This window comes from Megalopta genalis, chromosome 8 (assembly GCF_051020955.1).
Source record: "Megalopta genalis isolate 19385.01 chromosome 8, iyMegGena1_principal, whole genome shotgun sequence".
In the NCBI taxonomy this organism is placed as follows: Eukaryota; Metazoa; Arthropoda; class Insecta; order Hymenoptera; family Halictidae; genus Megalopta; species Megalopta genalis.
The window spans coordinates 21,272,068-21,294,862 of NC_135020.1; the positions used below are offsets into that span (position 1 = coordinate 21,272,068).

At 34.1% G+C, this 22,795-nt stretch overlaps 1 protein-coding gene across 4 annotated transcripts in view; it reads left to right on the forward strand.

Annotated features, from left to right (window-relative positions):
• The window catches only part of LOC117225690 (protein couch potato), a 319,388-nt gene that overhangs the window by 162,353 nt on the left and 134,240 nt on the right, over positions 1–22,795 (forward strand). For all 4 annotated transcript variants that reach the window (XR_013033975.1, XM_076524143.1, XM_076524145.1 and 1 more), the window contains exon 3: positions 18,726–18,779. Coding sequence is in view for 3 of the 4 variants with exons in the window: in XM_076524143.1 (XP_076380258.1) it covers positions 18,726–18,779 (54 nt within the window). In the remaining variant the exon portion in view is untranslated. The remainder of the gene's footprint in view (positions 1–18,725; positions 18,780–22,795) is intronic.

Here is a 22,795-nt window from a genome sequence, read left to right on the forward strand (position 1 = left end):
TTGATTCGCCACAATCGCCAGGAAAAGAAATTTTAAAACCGACTACTATAATCGTTTAGGAGAAAAATCCGTAGATACCTTTTGCTTTTTACGGAAGCGTGTGAAACAATGCGACATGTTTACGGTACTTTTGTAACAACTGTACAGGTGTAGTGTTCATAATGGCTTTAGTTTGCCTATGGAAATGGTAGAAAGTGTTCCTATGGCAATGCCTGCACATAACATTAAAATGGTAAGCATACTTCAACCCTTTGGAAAATACCCTTTCGTGATCTGTTTTTTCCATGCTTTGCGGTTCAGTTACGTTTATAAAAGGGTATTTACACGGAGCTACCATAAACTTCGCATGAATGCATTTGTTACAGCATACGTGAAAGGGAACATCACGGTAGAGGATATTTAATATCGATTTTTTTATTATAATATAAAATATACATAATATACCGGAACACGTGTATATTAATACAATAATAGATTCAACGCATCGAAAAAACAAAATAAATATATATACAAATTTAATGGACCTTCGGGTTGAAATGTATATTGAATAACTTCGCTTATTCCTGCTGTTGTTTGAAAATGGCAGGCATTATATGAAGTGATTGAACTTACATGTTTATAATTACTATTATTTCAGTATTCGTGTTTCATACATATTAACATTCGTGCGGCAGACTCAGAGTCCATTCGGATCCGGACTGGAAAAATTGATATCTGAATAAACATCAGTAAGCATCAAGTAAACATCAAGTTTCTGACAACTAATTTCAGTTTTCGCATGTTTCGATAAAGTCTATAGGAAAACTAACGTATCTAGTAGGAATACCATAAAAAATATGCTGAACAAAATTGATAAACAAAAAGATGAATAATCATAAGTATACCCAAGTTACATTTCATTAGAAAGGTCCGACGTTCGAGGGTTACAAAAACCACTGAAACCACTGTTTGCATTTTTATTCCATTTTCGGGAACTTATCCAAGAAATTTGTTTCATTGGACACTGGATAATAAAAATCGCTGAAAGTCTAAATAAATAAATGCTTATTCATTTTCATGAAGCAACATAAAATAGACGCTTCTAGTGCTTCGCAAACCTAGCGCTAATCAACTTGATAATTTATGAATGTTATTGATTCAAAGTTTCAGTTTTCCCTGCATATCATATAATATGCAGGGTGTCCCAAAATTATGGTACTTCCGGGAAATGAGAGGTTCCTGAGATCATTTGAAGTAAATTTTTCCTTAGCGAAAATGCAATCGGCGGTTTCGTTTACGAGTTATTAACGAAAAACAGTGACCAATGAGAGGCGAGCTCGGCTGGCTCGGCCACCTAGCACTAGGCAAGCTCGCCTCTTATTGGTCACGACTTTTCGTTAATAACTCGTAAACGAAGCCATGGATTACATTTTTGCTAAGGAAAAATTTACTTCAAATGATCTCAGGAACCTCTCATTTCCCAGAAGTACCATAATTTTGGGACACCCTGTAATATAATATAATATAATATAATATAATATAATATAATATAATATAATATAATATAATATAATATAATATAATATAATATAATATAATATAATATAATATAATATAATATAATATAATATAATATAATATAATATAATATAATATAATATAATATAATATAATATAATATAATATAATATAATATAATATAATATAATGTTTGTAAAACTAGAAAGAAATCCATTTTGATGAATGGCAACGTTTAATCAACCAACTCATATTACAGTCTTCACTTTGAAAGTTTCTTCCACTAGCGAAGTATTAAAAAGGAGACATAATGGAAGAGAGTTTCGGGAAAGTGTCACCTGCACGCGAACAGTATTTTTTGATGATCCGTTACGCCAGAGCGAGGATATCACTGCCAGAATGTTGTATTACCGTTCGGGCATTGTGCCCGCGCAGAGGAATCGACTTTTCGCGTTTCTGGCTCGCCCTGGAATCCCCCGACAATTTCGTAATGCGCGTATGATACCTGATACAGACCGGGCCACAATGCTAGATGTCGAAGCGCGCCACCCGCTTTGTGCTCTCCACTTGAGGCATTTAGAAAACATGAACGGGAACGGGGACGAATGGGCAACGTATACCGCCGAGACCTACTCTTGCCTCGGGACCATAAACGTTTGAAAATTTCAAAACATTGATATTTCTAGTTCAGCATTTCTCTCAAGACAAGATGCAACAAAATCGACGGTATTTGCATGTGCAGGATAAGTCTCGTAACAACGACTCCTACAATCTTTTGCTGTATAGAAAAATGTTTCAGAAAGAAGTTGCATGGTTTGCAGGGGGACATATAGTACTGTAATCAGTTTTATGTTATTTTGCTGTTTTATCAAGATATGAGGGTCATCTTCAATGTTTTAATTGAAATGATTAATATTTCTCCCGGAATTCGGATAATGCGTTGAATTCCACATTAAAAATGTATTACACTAAATAGGGTTTAAGATACATACATACTTACTGAGATATTAACAAAAGAAGTTTATTTTTAGCGATGTTCGAACTGCTGCCCGTTACAATCAGTACGATTACGTGATCTTATTATTAAGAGAACGAGAAACATTTTCAAGAGTTTCCGCTGTTATTCCAGAACGTGCGCGATTAATACGTTGTTGTATACGTTGTTACCTAAGTAGCATCTAGGACTGCGCTTTCCAATACTGATTGGCCGATTGTAAACAAAGTTGTATGACTAAGTTGTGTTAACTGTCACGTTGATTAATGGACTTTCCTAACAAACGTAATTTATTTTCGCTAATATCTCGGTGACTATGTATATTAGACCCTATTTGGTGTAATACTTTTTTATGCAGAATTTTTAACGCTTTATCTGTATTTGGAAAGAAATATTAACTGTCCCATTTAAAACAACTGAACGTGACCATTATATCTTGATGAAAGAGTAAGATAATATAAAACTGATTACAATACTATATGTTCCTCTGGAAGCCATGCAATTTCTATCCGAAACATTGTTTTGTACAACAAATATTTTATGAACTATTTCATAATGGAGTGGCATAACTATAGTACAATTGATGGCACCGGTCACTAATGACTCCACTATTAACGCGATCTCTTACAATTAGAAATCAGCTCAATGTTAAAGACAAAAATATCAACAATACCTTTTGTTTTCTGGATGCATTGAAGCATGTGTCATTGAAAAGTTCGAAATCGTTTAACAGCACTAATTGGAAGTAACTCGGCAAACAGCTTTCGTATCTGATCAGGATATTCTTGTGACAACAGATTCAATTTCACTTTTTACATGCAGTAAACCATAGTAAACCATGTTTCTTTGAAACGAAGGAAATTATTCCCCGGAACTCAAAACATTTTCCTCGATTCAGATACGAAAAGAGCAAAGAGAACCTGATGTTGCTTGTTGTGGAAGCAGACCTAGGCTAATTTTCTTTGAAATGAAAATAAGAAATACATAATTTATTTCGAATCGTTATTTTTAATGCTGTAAGTAATAATGGCAATTTCAAGTCATTCTGTGACGAGAAAATAAAATAAAATGAACAATTTTATTTTGAAAACCTTTAAATCAATACGTTTTAAGCATAACATTCTTTTCATAAAGATGGTCTGAGGATTGGCTATATCTATGCGGAACATTACACGTGACAAACTTAAAGCACATATGTTTTTGTTATTAAATTTATTCGAATTTCACATTTTTTCAAAACGCAAAAACATAGTCTATTACATATTTACCTTCATTTTTTACAACCGTTCGCCATTTTATAACTTTTCGGTACACATTTTGGACAAATTCCTTTGGTATTGTTTTCTTTTGTAAATTTACATTGTTTATTTATTGAATGACCTGATGTGACTCACTTATTAGAACGTGAACTTCAATCAGATGAAGGAAAAATTATAGATCAAGTACATCAAATACTGTAAATTCTCCCTAGAATGCCAAATTTCGGGATGCTGTGAATTTCCCTACGTAATTTTTTGCTACGTCAATGCTGAGGGTTGGCTGAGTCACTCAAGCGTATAATGCGGCACGCGACGCAGCTCCTTTGACTCGAATTCTCGGAAGACAACATAAAATAGTCTGTTTGGGTGTGACTTAGGTAAGAAAAACCGCGGAGCTACAAGGCACGTGACCAATCGCAACGACCGTTCATGTTCAAGTTCTCCGTCAAATCGAGGCATATGGCCTCCGAATTGCCTTCGACTCGTGGCATGTGACCTCCGAATTGCCTTCGACTCGTGGCATGTGGCCTCTGAATTGTCTTCAAATCGAGGCACGTGGCCTCCGTATTTCCGTCGAGCGTAGGCCCGAATAGCATAACTCCGCTGATATTTTCTTCTAAACGACATACATACCTCCTTTGACATCGTCTTTAATATTTTTCTAATGCGTTTTTTTGTTATAATTACAATTTGTGTAATGAAATAAAATAAGTTATTTGCTACGTATAGTGAATAAATATGAATTAAAGCATGTCGTGTTTAGACTCATTTTAATTGGAAGAATCTGACCAATATATTAAAAAAATATCATCTATGAAAAATTAGGAATAAAACACTCGAGGCATCATTTTTAGTTTAGTATTATTGTAAATTTGTATTAATTTACACCGGCATGCTGACCGCTGCTTTTTTTGCCCGAGTTTCGTTCTCTCTCTCTCTCTCTCTCTCTCTCTCCCTCTCTCTCTATCTCTCTCAGGCATCGGCAACTATAAAAACGAGCCGCGAAGCTCGATGTCCGAGTGTCCGATTACTGTTTTCAATTGCGAGCTCCGTGCTTTCTAGGGAGAATTTACTATATGTATTTAGATTTATTTAAGATGACATTGCATCTGTTCCAGGAAATCTCGACTTTCGTCGTATTGCAAGTATTGCCAGAATTGTTACTTAGGCTCGGTACGAGCCTGCTTATGATGGTTCAGTTGACACAACTGGCAGCCAGACTCGGTATGCGTACATACCTGATAGCCTGTCTCGTGCGACCAAGGGTTTTCCCGCTAGGTGTTTCCACGCCTGGCACTTTTTCCGTTGGCGCCTGTTCGTTCTTGTCGAACAGGGCACTCTGTCCTTTCACAAGAACGAAATAAATAGCCCTCCGAAGGCGTCGGAGTAGATGCGCAAACATCGGCTGTTATCGCGACTTTCTTTTCCGCGACTTTCTTTTCGCGACTCCAAGTCTCGTTGTACTCTGTATACATAGCGTAAAATAGTACATATGTGCCCATAATTATGAAAGTGGTTCAAATCATATATTTCTTGTTTCGAGATATTCAATGAATCGCATTTGAATAAATTAAAAAATATTTTTACATTATGCGACATTTTAATTTATAATTTTATTAGTCTTGATTAATGGAAATTTATTATAGATATGAAATTTTGTGCGAATTTCATAGGAAAATGTTGTTTTTAAAGCTTGAATTGACTTAGACCATTTTCAAAATTAACTGAATGTCCTATAATTGACTTAAAGTAGTAAAAAATTGTGATTTTTATTTGAGCCGTTTATTTTGAAAGTGGTGTAAGTCCAATGTCATCGAAAGAAATTGTAAGTGGCGTTGCGTGGGGTATTTAGACAATACAAGCTCAGATTCGGCGTTTTGAATTTCTTAAAAAAAAAGAACTTATACCACTTTCAAAATAAACGGTCCGTTTGAAACAACAACTTTAACGAAATAATTCATAAACATTTATTAATCATTTTTAAAAAGTAATCCATTTTTATCATAATTTCGAGTTTTTAAGATTTTTAAAATGTTCATGAAAAACTGGAGGGATGTATGGTAGTAAACACATAAGATCTTTATGTTTTTCTTCCGTTACTGGTCTAGTGGTGTTGTATAATGGAAGTAAATGAATATTTTCGTATATTTTTGGTCTTCCTCTTTTAAGTGAAAGATCCAAAACTTGGAATTCAGAATCATCTAAAGAAGTCTTATAAAACATTTTATAAGGTTCATTTTTCAAGAATCTCATCCATTGAATTTTTAGCCAAGAGACAGATTCGCCCGCGGTATTTTTTACTCTCCTTGTTATTGATTTTTCAAGTGATTTCGTTGAAATAAAATCCGGCTGCGACATTCGTTTGATCGAAAATGTATTTCTTTTTCTACAATTTTCGATCAATTCATAGTAATGTTGACTTAGACCACTTTCATAATTAACACTAAATGAATTCCGTATAACGTTGTAATTACAACTACTATCTAAAGGTTCATTTTTGACGATGTCGTAAAAATTACATTGAATAAATTTAGTTTAAAATCATGTCGTGTGAAATAAGTGATAAATTTATTTTTTTTTAAATTTTGACTTAGACCACTTTCATAATTATGGGCACATATTTGGAATAAAACTTCGCGTTTGTAAATAGAGAGTGATTAGGGTGGTCCAAAGCTCAGCATAAGACTAAGATACATTTCGTCAAATGTCGTATGTATTCCAGATAATTAGGGGCAATTGGAACAAAAAACTATTAAAAAATTCGATAAATCTTTGCCAATGTCAAAGATAGCTGTTATTAAATGTAAATGAGAGGTAAATATTAAGCATTAATTATCGTTCGTTAATTTATTGCTATGCATCATTTTTAGTTAAATGTGCTATCGTTTTGTCCCACTATATTTCCGTAAAAATTCTTTTTTTTCAAATAAAACCTTGATTGTACTGTTAAATAAGCAAAAATCACTTATTTTTAAAGTGTGCCATCTTTTTGTCGCGGACTGTATTAGAAATATTATTTTCCATACCTCTTATACGGGGTGGGCTGGAATTCGTAATTCGTAGCACAGCTGAACAGGGGATGATTCTACTTGAAAAAATAAGAAAATAATTTGGTTGAACATTTTTCGACTTTAAAGTTTGTTCATCTTTGTGAAGGATTTAGTTTCCGTCTATTCTTCTACAAACATCGACACTGATGGCAACATTCTGTTTACTACAACATAGTTCGCAACAATTAATCTTTCGAATCGATGTACAGTAAAAAAAAATTCTCCCTAATTTTCCTTTAGCTTATACATAAAAATAGACAATTTGGGAAGAAGAAATACGATTATTCGTGCCTTCCGGCTTGTTTTTATGGTTGCTGATTGTCAACAACTATAAAAACGAGCCGTAAGACTGGAATAATCGTATCTAGGGAGAAAATTTACTGAACTTCTCTAGGAAGAATTTACTGTATGTAAAAAAGAGGGTTAAGATAGCCTCGTGTCCTTATTGCACTCACACCTTCAATTCACATTTACATCAAGGTATCATTGACGGGTGAAAAAAACACGTGTCACATATTTTCATTAACACGTTGACTGCCGCGTCACCCGTATTCGGGTGACAGCAAAAGTTCTCATCAGGCCACGTCACCCGTAATTCGGGTGACGCTGATTTGACTACTTACAAAGGATTTCCGAAAATATTTCGACAAATATTCTACAGAAGGTAATGAAACTATTGAATTCTTATAAAAATGGTTTATTAAAAAAATTATTCGCAGTGTATAACATTCAAACATTCTCTGCAAAGTTGAGGTTGATCAGGACAGCTTGGACAAAAAGTTGTTTATTTATGCAGATATGCTCGTGCCTCTGATCGGTCCATTTCGTATCTTTTATTTGAACTGTAGCTTCCTCGGTATCATCAACATTTATTTCTTCTTCCATGACCAATTATCGTAAAATCTCGTCAATAGTATCTTCATAACATTCATTATCACTAAGATTATATTTATCAGTATCCAAATCAGAATCTGACGATGTAATTTTATTTATGCTTCTCCTTCCGGGCAAAAAATAAGGGCAGAGATTTTAAGTTATACCATTCGGTACTCGGCAAAGATTCCAACTGTTCATGCAGGAACAGAAACAGATATGAATTAACAGCGCACGCTTCCTATAGCGGCACGGGTGGCCTGTAGGAGATTTTGTTGTAAATAAGCGTGGCAGTCAACGTGTTAAAAATCGTTTACGTCAGTAAAATTATCAAATAAAAGACGCCGCAGTTCAGCACACGTTTGCTAGACGCAGAAGTCGTCGAAATCGAAACTACGCTGGTACGAGTCTTCCGATGGAGTGCCACACTTGTGGAAAGTTTCATTTTGAAATATAAAACGTGCAATTAGTTACTTTACACCACGGTTCTTCCTGTTGAATTTCGCTACTAGTCGAAAGTCGAGCGATGATCAGCCGCTGACGCTATTTCCGCTCGCTTGTTTTCGCTCCTAACGAGCTGCGTTTACCCCCAATTATTCATCCACCTTTGTTACAGACCTATTCCACGAGGAAAGAAAGTTGGAAAAATGGATCCACTCGGCGAATAATAGGTTTCTCTGTAAACCAGATCCGGAATTTCCTTTCTCGTGCCTTCTCCATTGTTCTTTTCCTGTTTTTACAGTCTTAAGTCATGTTTTAATATATTCTTCCGCGGTAACTACCGTTTTAACAAGTCCAATATCTGTTATTTAATTCTTGAGAAAACGCAACCCAAATGAATTTATTTCAAGAGCTAAAACAACTGTTCTTGATTTAATTAAGCTCCATGTATAAGTATTATACTTAAAAATGATTTAAAAAAAATTATGTTTCATCGATTAAGTTACGACCAGTTGCCATCGTTGTTTCGTTGCCAATGTTAAAATTTCCTGGTATTATCAATAGAATTATCAGCGACGATTTAACAATCTTTTAAATCGTTAAACATTAAAAAGTTCAGGCATTTGAACGTTTGACTATGTTAGAATTCATGCGACGGAAAATTGTTAATGCAGTGCAGCAATTATTTTTGTAAATCTCAACTTTTAAATGTCTGTTTCGTTAATTAAACAACTGTGAATTTGTTAAACCGACCCATCGTGACGATGGTTTTATATTGAACTTGTTAAAAATTTGTTCGAAACAACAGATTATTTCAGTTCTGGTTTATTGTTGAACGCCTAATATAAATATAATATAATTGAATGTAATATAAAATTATAACAGTTTGAATAATGACAAGTGTGTCAAAATACTGCGTGCATGCTTTAGCATATCTAGCTTTAGCATATCAAAGATTCGCAGAAGTATTTCTCACAACGACTGCATAATTGTACAGTAATAACTTTTATATAGCGACGACAGTTCCGTATTGTAAAAGGTTAACAAGGTACGAGTTGGTTAAAATCGTTGAGAAGCAAGTCACATTTCCGAAAATTTTGACTTACGTCTTAAAATGTAATCTATAATATGTTGAAATGTTAAAAGGGCAAGTAAAATAAATTATGATGTTACTATGAATTAACTTAACTCTAAATTATATTATAAATTATATAATATAATTAAACAAACAAAAAAATGTATATATATAATATATATTATTTATATATAATATATATGTATATATATATATATATATATATATATTTATTTATAATATAATAATATTAATAGTTTATAATATAAATAATAATAATATTTATTTATAATATATATATTTATTATATTATATATTTTTTATTATATTTATATTATATTATATATTCAGATTATATTACATTCGATCAGTAAACAATGCATATGTTAATAAACAATAATACTCCTTGTTTCTCGCAATAAGGAAAATGTGACTTATGACACTATTACTGTGACTCCCTAATATAAAGGACAACTTTGCCTTTATAAATGGAATGCTCTATTTCACTTATTCATATTCGACAGCCATTTCGGCAAACAAATTCAATGACCTGTAACAAGAATGGTTTCTACGTCAGCGAGGACAAGTATGTACTCACGAAGTACGTGTGGATGCATGCAATTGGCAAGAACGTATAAAAAACACTGATTGCTTGCACACATTATAGAGTTACGAATAAATTTACTCGTTTTCGGTTATTCTGTGAACAAAGAACAGATAAAAGAATTCAACAAACAGAATGCACACGTTTATGAAAGCTTCTATCTCGATCAACTTATAAAACGTTATAGTGAAAAAGGGCTCTATAACGTCGAAATTTCAGGCATTCGAATTGTAGTTTTCGCGTGGCCATAATGCTAATATTCGCATGCGACGGAAATATATGCATATATATATATATATATATATATATATATATATATATATATATATACATAAAAAAAATCTCCCATTTATAAGCTGAATTATTAACACCCCGCGTATCGTACATGAACACATTGCATATTTTATTTTATCTAGAATCTTACGGAACCTTTGATAAAGAAAATATATTCTATTTAACCTCCTTTCTGTGTGTAGATTAACTCACGGAGATTGGAATTTGCATAATGTTACACAGACTATAAGAGAAGTACTTCTGAGGTGATTAGATTAGCACAAAGGTTTGTCGCATTTCTAGACCACAGCCGAGAACGAAGTTACGTAATTTCGATGTGATTTCCATTAAACAAACTAGTCTTCGCCGGTTTCTGTGCGTCTTGGTTGCAAAACTTTTACAGTTAATAAAACTAAAGACAATTATGGAGACATTAATGGAAACTTTGAGCTCACGGAATTTGTAAACTCCAACAGCCAAGTGTAATTTGCTAAATGTCTTTCGACAACAAATTCGATGGAGTGTACGTATGTAATAAACGCAATATTCTGATAATCTTTTAGCATTTTATCAAACAATTCACGAATATTATATTGAATTAGGCGAAACATGATAGAATAAAGAGTGGCTCGCGAAACTATTCGAACACCTTTTAAAAGGAAAGAATTAGGATCGCAGCAAATGACTTGAATTTTGTACGTCTTCCTTTCAATGTCTAACAAATCTTTTTCTAAAAGTTGTAACTCGTTTGAATCACCAAACAATAAAAATTTAACCTTTCTTTCTAACCAAATCGATAATCGATTCTTTCTATCGAATCTTTCTAAAAAATCGATAATTTTATACAAATCGTTGATCACATAATATTTTTCGTTAAAGGAATTTCTAAATTCTTATATTGTATAAACAAATTTACCATAATTTCGTCGCAGCACCTTAAAATACATTTTATAGATTTCCATTTGCAGTACCTACCTTGAACGCGTGAAGCGTTGTTAAGACGACTGCCATTTAAACAAATGAAATTTGTAACAAATAACAAGCAAAAATAAAGTAAAATTATTGGATAAGTTTTGCTGTGAAAAGACTATAATAAACATTACTAATTTTATATACGGGGACATTGGACAAATTATCAACATCATTACTTTCTGAAATTTTTCACTCGAACTAAACTTTCAGATACTTTTGCTTTTTATTCTTATCGAGGAACAGAAATATAAAAGTGTAATAATTGATGAGGGGTTCCTGAGGTCATGTGAAGTAACTTTTTCCTTAGCGCAAATGCAGTCCGCGGCTCTATTTACGAGTTATTAACGAAAAGCACTGACCAATGAGAGGCGAGCTCGCCTAGCGCTAGGCTGCCGAGCCAATCAGCGGAACTGGGCTTCGTCCGCTCGTTGGTTCGGTCGCCTTGCGTCAGCCAAGCTTGCCTCTCATTGGTCAGCGTTTTTCGCCAATAACTCGTAAACAAAGCCGCGAATTGCATTTTCGCCAAGGAAAAAATTACTTCAAATGACCTCAGGACCCCCCCCCCCCTTTCCTGATTGCGAGACATTTTTGGAACATGTAGATTATCATACAGTTTTTTTTCTCGCACCTCATCCTGTAATGTTTTATTTACCTTAAACAAACTGCTATTTTAAATATGCTTTCACCGTATTCTTCATGCATTGTCCCATCGCATTGTCATCCATTACCCTACAACCTTTCTTCTAACGGATAAAAGATCTGACGACATCGAATCCGTAAAAAGAAACATAGAAAAGTATTGCAATGAAGAACTTATCATTAGATAAGCTGCGACTATTAAGTCACAACATAACTAATGAGTGCATAATATTTTTCTTGAAAAGGTAGGAAGTAATTGTCAAAGGCTGATCAGATTGTTTCATAACTTTCGACGACGTGAATGTGTCGGAGATATCAAAATTTACATTTTGCTCAGTTCATCGAGTTTGGAAAAGCTCTTGGATGGTTCCGTGCGTTGTCATTCGTCATTAGTTGGTCACTTCGAAAGAGGACATTTCCGTCGGAGACGATTTAAAAATATTCGCTCGGATTGCTCCAGTTTTCTTGGACCGCTTTAATATTTGAGTGGTTCACTGTCGATCCAACCGGAATATTTATAATGTCGACGGAGATTGTATTCGTGTCCTCTTCACCGTTTCAACTCGGTGTTGCATTCTTTTAATGCTATTTCCCCCGCAACTGTTGACATCTGACCTGCCGTCGCTCGCGGGAGTATCTAGTTGCTCTAATTAGGAAATAAATTCTGTGATATTCGAAGAGATGAAAATGAACAGGAACACCAGTGACTTTGTTCAATGAAATATTATCTCGTTTATTATTTTTAACTATTTATTTTGCATGCACAGGCTTGGTCAACAGCGACGACATCATGCACTTAAAGTTATGTCAAAGTTATGCTAAAGTATTGTCAATTTGTCTACGTGTGAATCTATTATTTTTTATTAAAAGGAAAGTCTCATTTTATCACAAATTACTCGTCTAATTTAGAATGACGTTCATGTCGATTCAATGTCGCTATTTCGAAAACGATTCGCTTTAATATAGAAGGAGTATGAAACTTTCAAGATATTCTATAATTTGTCCGCTTTTATACGTGTAGAAATGGTATCGCGGATTGATTTAACGAATGGAGCATTGCCAACGCTGTTATCTTAATGAAAAAGCATATAACAAGGGACGCTATAAAATTGGTGATAAAGTCGCGCAGAAATGTTTGCGCAGGCCGAAAGAAAAACGTATGTTACAGAAGTAAGGAAAATATGTTGACGGATGCAAATAACAAAATTGTCGGTATTTATTCCGAGAAAATGAGTTAGATGAAATAAAAGATATTCAATTACTTATTCATGACAGCTAAAAAAATGTTAGAATAATACTGAAATAATAATATCGATAAAATTACATGTATTTAAGTATTACATTTATGATAATTTTCTCAATAGAAAGACTTAAAAAAATGATTGAAGCAACAACAATTTTCAGAATAATTGCAACGCGCGAATATTGCCGCTTCTACGTATTTACCAATAAGACAATCTATTTAACACTGATTATTTGACATAGATTTAACCCTTTGCATTATAAGAACCCTTCGTATTATTTATTAAATATGAATCTTATTTGTTTCTTCTAAATCGAAACAAACTTTGATTCTTCTTTTATCGGAATCGAGGAATGAAGGTAAATGGGAACATATGAGAAACAAAAATTGCCTTGTCCTAAAAATTGGGGAAATTATGAGGGACAAAATGAAATTCCAATCAATGCATTTGTGAAATCGTAGTGCAATGAGTTAAAACAGTATGCGGTTGGAGTTCCCTATGTATTTGTCTGTACATTTGGTCATCTTTTTATATCTGTCAGCTGAAGACTGGTGTATATAATAACCAGCATTGTAATTTTATAATATTATCAATGTTCATGAGTACGATATGATGATACGTATAGTCGTGGACAAATGTACGTGGTCAGCTTTTAAAAGGCAATAACTTTTCTAAAATCGAACCAAACGAGCTGAATTTGTTTGAGGTGTTACAAGGACTAATTTGCTCGACATTGTGCAACAAATTTAATGCAATAATGGCAACTGGATAGATCGATCAATTTCGACGAAATCTTCAGACAAAAAGATTGGAGAACGTGATGTTCTTATTTTTTTCTCATTCTATCCAATTGCAATTTTTGCAGAATTTTTGTTATGCATTGTCTAGCCAATTAGCTCTTCTATTATCACAAAAAATCAATTCGCTTAGTTAAATTTTAAAGAAGTTTTACAAGGTGTCTACATATATTTATCCACAGTTGAATATTTTCCAATAATTTTTCAGGTCAGATGATGGATATACTTATAAAATTGGATTAAATTGAATATTAAATTGCATATACTTATTGTTCCAAGAGCGCCTGTCACCGCGATTCTTATCAATTCCTCGCGGGCCGACTAACGTTTGACAGTAATTTTCATTTAATTTATTTTTCATTTTCCTCAACTGTGTAAAATATACTCTCGATCTGCACAGAAATTTCTCCGCAACTTCATCGTCAATTCTCGCGGTGTTCCCCGTAAGATTCGAAAGCGACAATGGAGATTTTGAGATCAGCGGTGTTTCTTGGGAGCGTCGTTCCGTTTCCAATTTCGAATGTTTCGAGTACTCGGACAGGTTCGCATAACTCGACGGCAGTGCGAGTCGGTCGAATGATATATGGACAGCGTGTTACACGATTCCGGCGCTCTTTACATCGGACGGACACAGCACCCTGGCACCGTCGTGTAATCCCGGCGCGCTGGTTCGTTGGCATGGTCCCGGCTTTTACTGGCACAATAAACTTATGAGTACCCGTGTTATATTTGTATGTACCGCGCGTAGCTTCTCGGTAGAAAACGCGTGTTAATGAAATCTGAAATATCGTTCGGTTCCCCGGCGAGCCGAAGCTCCTCGAGATGTGCCAGGAAAGATATTCCACGGCGAAAATAATGGATGACAAGCCGAAGATTGTCGTGCGAGGCGGATAGCTACCGGCGACGTTTCCGTTCGTTCCTTTGCTTTTATGGCGAACGCTTAATGGCCCCGTAAACTTACACCTTCGCAATTCTATGTCATCGTTTGAACGCTTGCTCGACGATATTTTGCGATCAACGGTAGAACCGGCTGTTCAAATTTTGACATATTCGCAGCCGAAACGACCACATTGAATCTATAACGTCGCACTTGACAGTTTTCGCTCTATTATCCATTCCGTATAGTCATTACTACGAAAGTCGACGTACTGGCGTCGTGGAAGACCGATGTGGAGTCAACAAAGAGAGGAAATTTGGAACATTATTGAATCGTTATTTCACTTGTCGTCCGATAATGTATCCGATATTTTCGGTAATGATAAAGTACATTTGAAATTCAAATCTGATAGAAAATAATCGGCTCAACATATACGCAGTGTCATTGAAATCAATATATCTTCTAAACCAGTAATATTACGCATACATATATTCAAAATCACTAAACGTTTCTGCAAACATGTCCTGTATAGTGTCCTCGCTAGCAAAATTTTTAATATAGAAAATACTTATTTCGTTGACAAAAAATGTCCTATACCTTTTTTCAATCAAGTATTCATTAGTTTTCGACGATAATAACTAATTTGCTATACTAACTCAAGTTGTATAGCGTTGGTATAGCGCGCCACCGTGGACAAAAATCAAAAAATCAATATTTTTTTATAAAATAATCGTAATCTAGAGTCTTTATTCATGCGTAAACAATTTTAAAAAAAGCAAAAAAGTAATCCTCAACACCCAGGAAACACGTTAGTATGGACAATGATCTACTTGTGTTTGCTTTCTCAAGCATTTGCCTATTATATCGCAGTGTTTGTAACATCGAATTATTTAAAGTACACGGCAATAAATATAAATATAAATAGATTACTCAATTGAATATATTTAACACTTGTTATTTTGATGACAAATGGTTTAATTACTTATATTCAGTTTTATTGCCTCGAAATTACATATCCATTGAGGACCTACTATGTACGTTTGATTATCTTTAACTTAATTTTCCTCGAAAATGGTAAAACATATCGTAGGATCTCATATTGTACAAAGTTTCCTTGCAGTGGCCTGCATTTGTAATTGTAATTATGGTTTTTCGTAGCGCATCCGAGAACGAATCGGGATATTCTTGAGAAATAGGTTTGTTCGTCACCCAATGACAAAAAATGGATGTGTTTTGTTTAATCCAGAACGCATTCCATTCGAACAATTGCACAGAAAAAGCTTACAAAGGTTTAGAATAATTTTGCAACCTTCTATGTGTGGATATCAACAATAGATTGAAGCATATTCGAAAAGCTTCCAGATTGAATACTTGTAAAGATGTTATGAAAAATACGCTATCGACGTCTGATTTTTGCAGATATTTTCGTACATAATTTCTTATTATTTATTAACCTGTTACACTGAAATATTTGTTACTTGCTTATTGTGTTATGTTCAAATATATGTCAGTTATGTATGTATTATGTTGGATTGTGTGTTACCCGACACCTAGTAAATCTTAATAACAAATGTTAAAAATGTTAAAAAATAAAAATATTAGTCGGTACACAGTTTTTAACAAATTATAATACTAAATGTCGATAACAGATCTTTTTATTCAATGAAAAAACAAAATCGTTGCAATTTTTTTAACATAACTGTATATTATTTATGTACAAGTCGATTCATCTTTGTATTCCCTCTAAAAAATTATTAGCGTACTTGTGGGTTGAAAATTAATTAGTTTAGAAGTTACGATTATTGTCCCGAACGTCCATAAGATCGCATCACTGTGCGACGGTCGGTTATTGTTTATGACTCGGTCATTCTGGTTCATGTTTCTCTCGATTATCTAGCGGAATCATAAATTTATACGATTAGCTTTGCAATAGGATTGTTCCACAGAATTATTTTGCGTGCCGCATGTTAGTCGTCGAAAACAATTCTAGTTGATAGAAATCACGCTAGGCACAATACATTGCGAAGTTGGTGAATCGCCGTTTAAATTCATTTCAAATTACAATTGTAATAAAATATTTCGTCGAACTTAGGGCGAGAAGCATTCTTTCATTTTAGATAATTTCACGAGCGATTCAGTTTTTATGAATTTTTTGTCAACAAATTGAATTAATAACTGCAATAACTTACAATGTCGCACCATGCTCAGACGCATTGTAAAATATTTCTTAGTTCTTGTAATGAGTTCTTAAAGCGCCTAATTTTCATATTTCACTCGATAGGCGGATAACAATAAAAAGCGAAGCATATTATCGAACGTTATTTATCGTTGCGAGTGCAATTTGTCTGTTTATAAATTGATCGACCAAAGCTATAACGAAATTACCAACCCCCCTTTCCATTCGTCCACGAGATAACCGAATTTCCGTACCTTCTCGTCGATTGATGACACGTTCATTTCACTTCCCAAGTTTTCAGTGACTTCGCAGACGAATCAACAACATTGGCCGTGCAAACACATTTAAATGATGTTAATGGAACGTGCCAACATGCGCGAGAGCGACAAATCAAGGAAGGAAAATGTAGGACAGTTTGGACGAGTTCCGCGAATAAGCACAAGCATGGAAAAACTGCTTGTTCGATTGCGATAGAAAAACTCATTCGAACTTGCGAAACTTCTTCGATCGTTTATTCGAGGACAAAAAATATTTGAAAACCGATGTATCGCGTTCGCTAAATTCATGCAATATCTTCTAATCGAAATATTTTCCTTCGCTTTATAAAGTCCTTCTGCACTTTTCGAACAATAGGTAGATCTCTCCGAAAAAATTGAAAAATTTTATGCATTTATGACGAACTTGAGTAGTTGCAGTTTAAGGCAGCAGAAATACTAAAAGATTAAAAGAACTTACTATTTAATTTCCATCTCTTGCAGTTGATGGGGACAATTTTTATTTTGCACAAAAATCCACAGTTTAACAATTCGAGTTCCCATGTACCAAAGCTAAAGAAATAAGAAACAATACACTCGCAGTATTGTATTTAATAAACAAAAAAAGTTCCAAACATAAGTTTTGTTGCCCACTGAAACTAGCGTTAAATCAATTAATAACGTATGTGAATCCTTAGCCACGATAATTAGTGACTGAAACTTATGCAAATGTCTGTACAGCTTGTCTCGTTTTAATCAAGTCCCTCATTTTTTCCTCAATCAATATTATATTAACTTGACAAGTTTTATTTGGAACAGTCTTTCGAATAACGAATTGTTTGGAAGATAATTATTCGATGGAATTAAAACGAGGCACTCTGTCTATATGTATATATTATAAAGCGAATGTTTGTTTGGTCCCTTGAAAACAGTATTGTCCAATTATTATTAGTATTAAGTAACTCGAGTGACGCAAATTGACAATTTAAGCCAAATTAGATTATTTGGAATTATTAAAATTAATAATAATCGTTGTATTATTGTACCTACAATATTAATTGATATTAATAATTGGACTATTGAAAGCTATTACTTGTTTAATAAAGCGATGATATAATAATAATATCTCGTCATTTTATTTGCGGTCGTGACAAAATGTTATATAGCAGTAATTAGACTGCGGGTTTATGCACATATTACACAAAATCGAGTACATAATATTTAAAACAGTGCAAAGATAAAAATAAATTTAAGAAAATCAATGCGTTATTTTCATATCGTTAAGATCGTTAATAAGAGAAATCGTAATGAACTCAGTATTAAAAAAGAAACACTTCTCTCTTCTACGGAGAATTTGTTTTATCGCTCGTTATGTGCAGAAGATGGTTTCGTCGATTTCGTAAAGAAACTCTTGATCTTGAAGATCAACCATGTTCTGGACGTCAAACTGAATCTAACGAGGGCACAGTTCGTTAATAAATCGCGATATTTATCGATTCAAGAGATGCTTGAAACTTTGAACATCTCAAAATTATCTTTCCATGAATATTTAAACGAAATAAGATCGGAGAGTTCTTTTCTAAGAAACTTCATTTAAATCAGTAGATTGAATAGAACTGAAGAAAATGTGAATGTTTCGTTCAACGTTCTTTTGTAGCGCTGTGCTGATCAATAATATGCTGAACTTCATGTTGTTTCAGGGGTACGAGGGGTCCCTGCTGAAAGTCACGAGTAAAAATGGGAAAACAGCGTCGGTGAGTAAAAATATCTATTTCACGTTCTAGCGTAAAATATAAAAGAATTTTTCTCATTCTCTCTGGTATAGATATGACATGTACACGAGTTCTCGCCGTCGAACATTTTCGTTGCCATCAGAAATTCGTCGATTACTTTATAACCATTCCAATCAGCGAGACACGATTTTCGATATGGCAGCTTTTATTTAGAAAATGTATAGACTTCATAGACAGATTTACACGTGGACAAAATAGAATTAAAAATAGAATTTACAGACTCTGCAGGGTGTTCCATAATTATGTTCACACCCAGAAAGGGATGATTCCTAAGATCATTTGAAGCAACTTTTTCCTTAGCTAAAATGCAATCTGCGACTTTGTTTACGAGTTATTAACGAAAAACACTGGCCAATGGGAAGCGAGCTCAGCATGTGCAAGGCGGCTGAGCCAACGAGCAATCGAAGCTCAATTCCGCTGATTGGCTCGGCCGCCTAGCGCTAGGTCGAGCTCGCCTCTCATTGGTCAGTGCTTCTCGTTAATAACTCGTAAATGGAGCCGCGGACTGCATTTTCGCTAAGGAAAAGGTTACTTCAAATGACCTCAGAAATCATGGTGTTAACATAATTGTGGAACACCCTGTATAGATAAATATATTGACAAAAGGCACGCCATAAGTCGTGCAATGATTCTGTAGCAAACGGGTGTACCAACAGGACGCAGGCAGCCTTGTACAAGTTGTATAGCGGTGCATTGTTAAATTTACACAAAATCTGTACGCTTGAATTTACACGATACGGACACACTCTATTCTTGTGAAAGAGAAAATACATCAATACGATGCAGTTACTGGACGAAGTAAAAATGCAAAAAAGAAAATTTGATTTTCAATCATTTTGAAGAAACAAAAAAACATGAAAATTTCGTTGATTATTTTCGACTTGTTTATTTGATGTGCAATTTCCATCTCCACGATTCGTACCACTAGTTACGGACCATTCTCTACAATTTGATCATTCACGCGACATTCGATATCACTTGAATCCACTTTTTTGTAAACGCACGTATATTCAGTCGTGTAAACGAACGCATAACATAACACAGATAACAAACCTCTGAAACCAATAAAAAGTGCGTTTACAAACCAAATCGTTCGCAGAAAAATTATGTCGCCGATATAGATAGCGTGCACGTACAATTTATAAAACAATACAAATTTCATTCTATCTCCGTGACGTTTCATTCGACGCATCTGTCTCTCTACGTAAGTTTATTAAATGCATGCCGTAAACTGTTTCCCGATAAGGTCGACAATATGATTTGTTAACGTTGGTGTAAATATGACGTCTCTTTGTTGTATAAACTTTAATAGCGATGGCAACGCAACATTAACACAATTCTCTTTTCCGACAATAAAATAATCTTGGAAAATTCAAACGAAAAGGATTCGGGGAAGAACGCGAAAAAATTATATATTAAGCATTATGTATTAAAATATATAATAATATTTGTATAATAATAATATATAATATAATACTTTAATATCTCGCAATATTGCTTAGCCTTGAATTTGAATATAGCATACATGATACGAATTTTTTTCAAAATGATATCAGCCAAAATTTGATAGCGAATAATGCATACATGTACAAATTTATGTCCAATCTTATAATAAAAATTTAATTATGCAGACTAAACGTGTGATCGAAAATTGATTTTCAATTTCATAAGCATGGCTACAACATATACAGTCAAATTTGTTTTTGTGCGGTCTATTTTATGCGATTCTTTCTGCGATCCCTGTTTTGGGACAAAAACAGGTTTGACTGTATTCATGTACCGCATAATAATCGTACAAAAAGAAAGATGACATAAAAAGACCGCACAAAATGACTGTACAGTAAATTCACCCTAATTGATCCTCAGTTTGTACACAAAAATGGACAATTTAGGAAGAGGAGATATGATTATTCGAATCTTGCGGCTCGTTTTTATAGTGGTTGATAATCGCCAACTATAAAAACGATAATCGTTTGTTATTATTAGTACCTCCTCTTCCAAAATTGTCCATTTCTGTTTCCAAGCTGAGGGCCAATTAGGGAAAATTTACTGTACCTAGCATTTGCATGTTTCGCTCGAACATTACTAAAAGCGATTAGGTATTATTTTTATGTGAGAATTACGTTTTAGATAATTCGACAATGAATGTAATCAAATTCGTAGTTTATTGATCGTAAAAAAAAGGCAAGGTGATAAATGATCATGGCATGCTTGTCCTATATTTGATGGTTATTGCAAAGAGCTGATTATTATACGAGGTCGTATCATTGCCGTATCTTCTCGCGTGGCTCACGACAAGAAAAATTGTTCCACACTGCATTAACAGGACGAAGGATCTGTCCTAGATTTCTGTACGGGAAAGGTTAACCCCGGCCAATACGCTGTTTTCCATATTCGTTCACCGAAATAGAAGGTGAATTCGGACGTGTATGCGGGCTGATTCTTCTCGGAAACATCGATTCAGCTCGGCAAAGTATCGAGATTTCTCTCGCGGTTGTTCTTCGGTAACTGAACAGATGGGAAAACTTTTCGAACGGCAACATTCAATCGAATTCGCTCCTCGGTCGAAGCAATTTTGCATAATTCCGATGACGTTTTTTACTGCCAGTTCCCTCGTCTCTTCGATCGAACGCCGTGCAGACTATTTCTACAGTGTGATGTTTCAGCAATCTATTATAGCCAGATAACATACAATTTTTCCACTCTGATTTGAATAGAATCAGGTTATCTATCAACACTAAACCTACAGTGCCCGTCGAAGTGACAAGTTTTTGTTTTTTTATTTTTATTCCAACCTTCAAGGAAGGACAGTAATTATAATATAATGGACAATTTGGGAATAGGAGATACGATTAACATGAAAACAAGCCGCAAGACTCGAATAATCGTATCTCCTCTTCCTAAATTGTCCATTTTTGTGCGCAATCCGTGCTCACAAATTAGGAAGAAATTACTGTATTTGTGTATTCATCTTATTGCTTTGCCATTCGGAGAAAAAAATGAAATATATAATCAGGTATATAATAAACGTTATATTATATGTTATTGTATTCGAAGATACATCGGCCTTTTATTTTTCCTAAAACAATCATTCCCGAATATAAAGTCGGCACAGATATTTGCAGTTGTGTCGAATCGGATGAAAAAGTTGTCGAAATTATAAACAGTCTTTCGTAGGAAATAATTGAATAAATAACGTAATTAAGCAAGCTAAAAGCATACTAAGTCTAAGTTCAAAACAGTTCTTCTAACTGAAAAAATATTTCTATCTTATTCTATCATATTACGCACAAGAAATTGAGTTTGTAAACAACAGCTAGATTTTTAACAACTTTAGCATGTTGATTAGAAAAAAAAGTGGGTGACACTAATTTTTGACCAGTTTTCAAAATTCGTTATTATTGTAATGTTTAGAGTGCAGAAGATTTTAAATAGCATCCGTTATGACAAACTTCAACTCTTTCTAGTTTCAGTTTCATTAAGCATATTAGAACAATTATGGAAATATTTGGGGTTGATTTGAAGCACTCAAATTGTTAAATATAAACAAATGTGAAAATTATTTTGGAACGTGATGTAACAATTTGTAGCGATGCCTGATAATCGCCACTCGAGTGCAAAGGATTAATTGTCGTGATACAGAGAGAGAGAGAGAGAGAGAGAGAGAGAGAGAGAAAGTTTTCATTTAACACTTCGATGCACAAGAATCTTCATAAAATTAAAGCATTTCATTTCTCCAAATTAAGATCGAAATGTAAAACTGTAAAATTCCATATATGGACGACGTGGCAGTTAAAGTGTTAATGAAATTTCTGCAAGAAACCAGTTGCACAGAAACTCGAATTTCTCGCTATTTCGTCCAGATATGCTCGAGTCAGTTCTCAGATAAAAAGAAGTGCCCAATACATTTCAATTTACATACTAGCTCCCGAATCTATACAAAAGTCTTGTAGTAGTGTATCATTAACCAGTTAGCT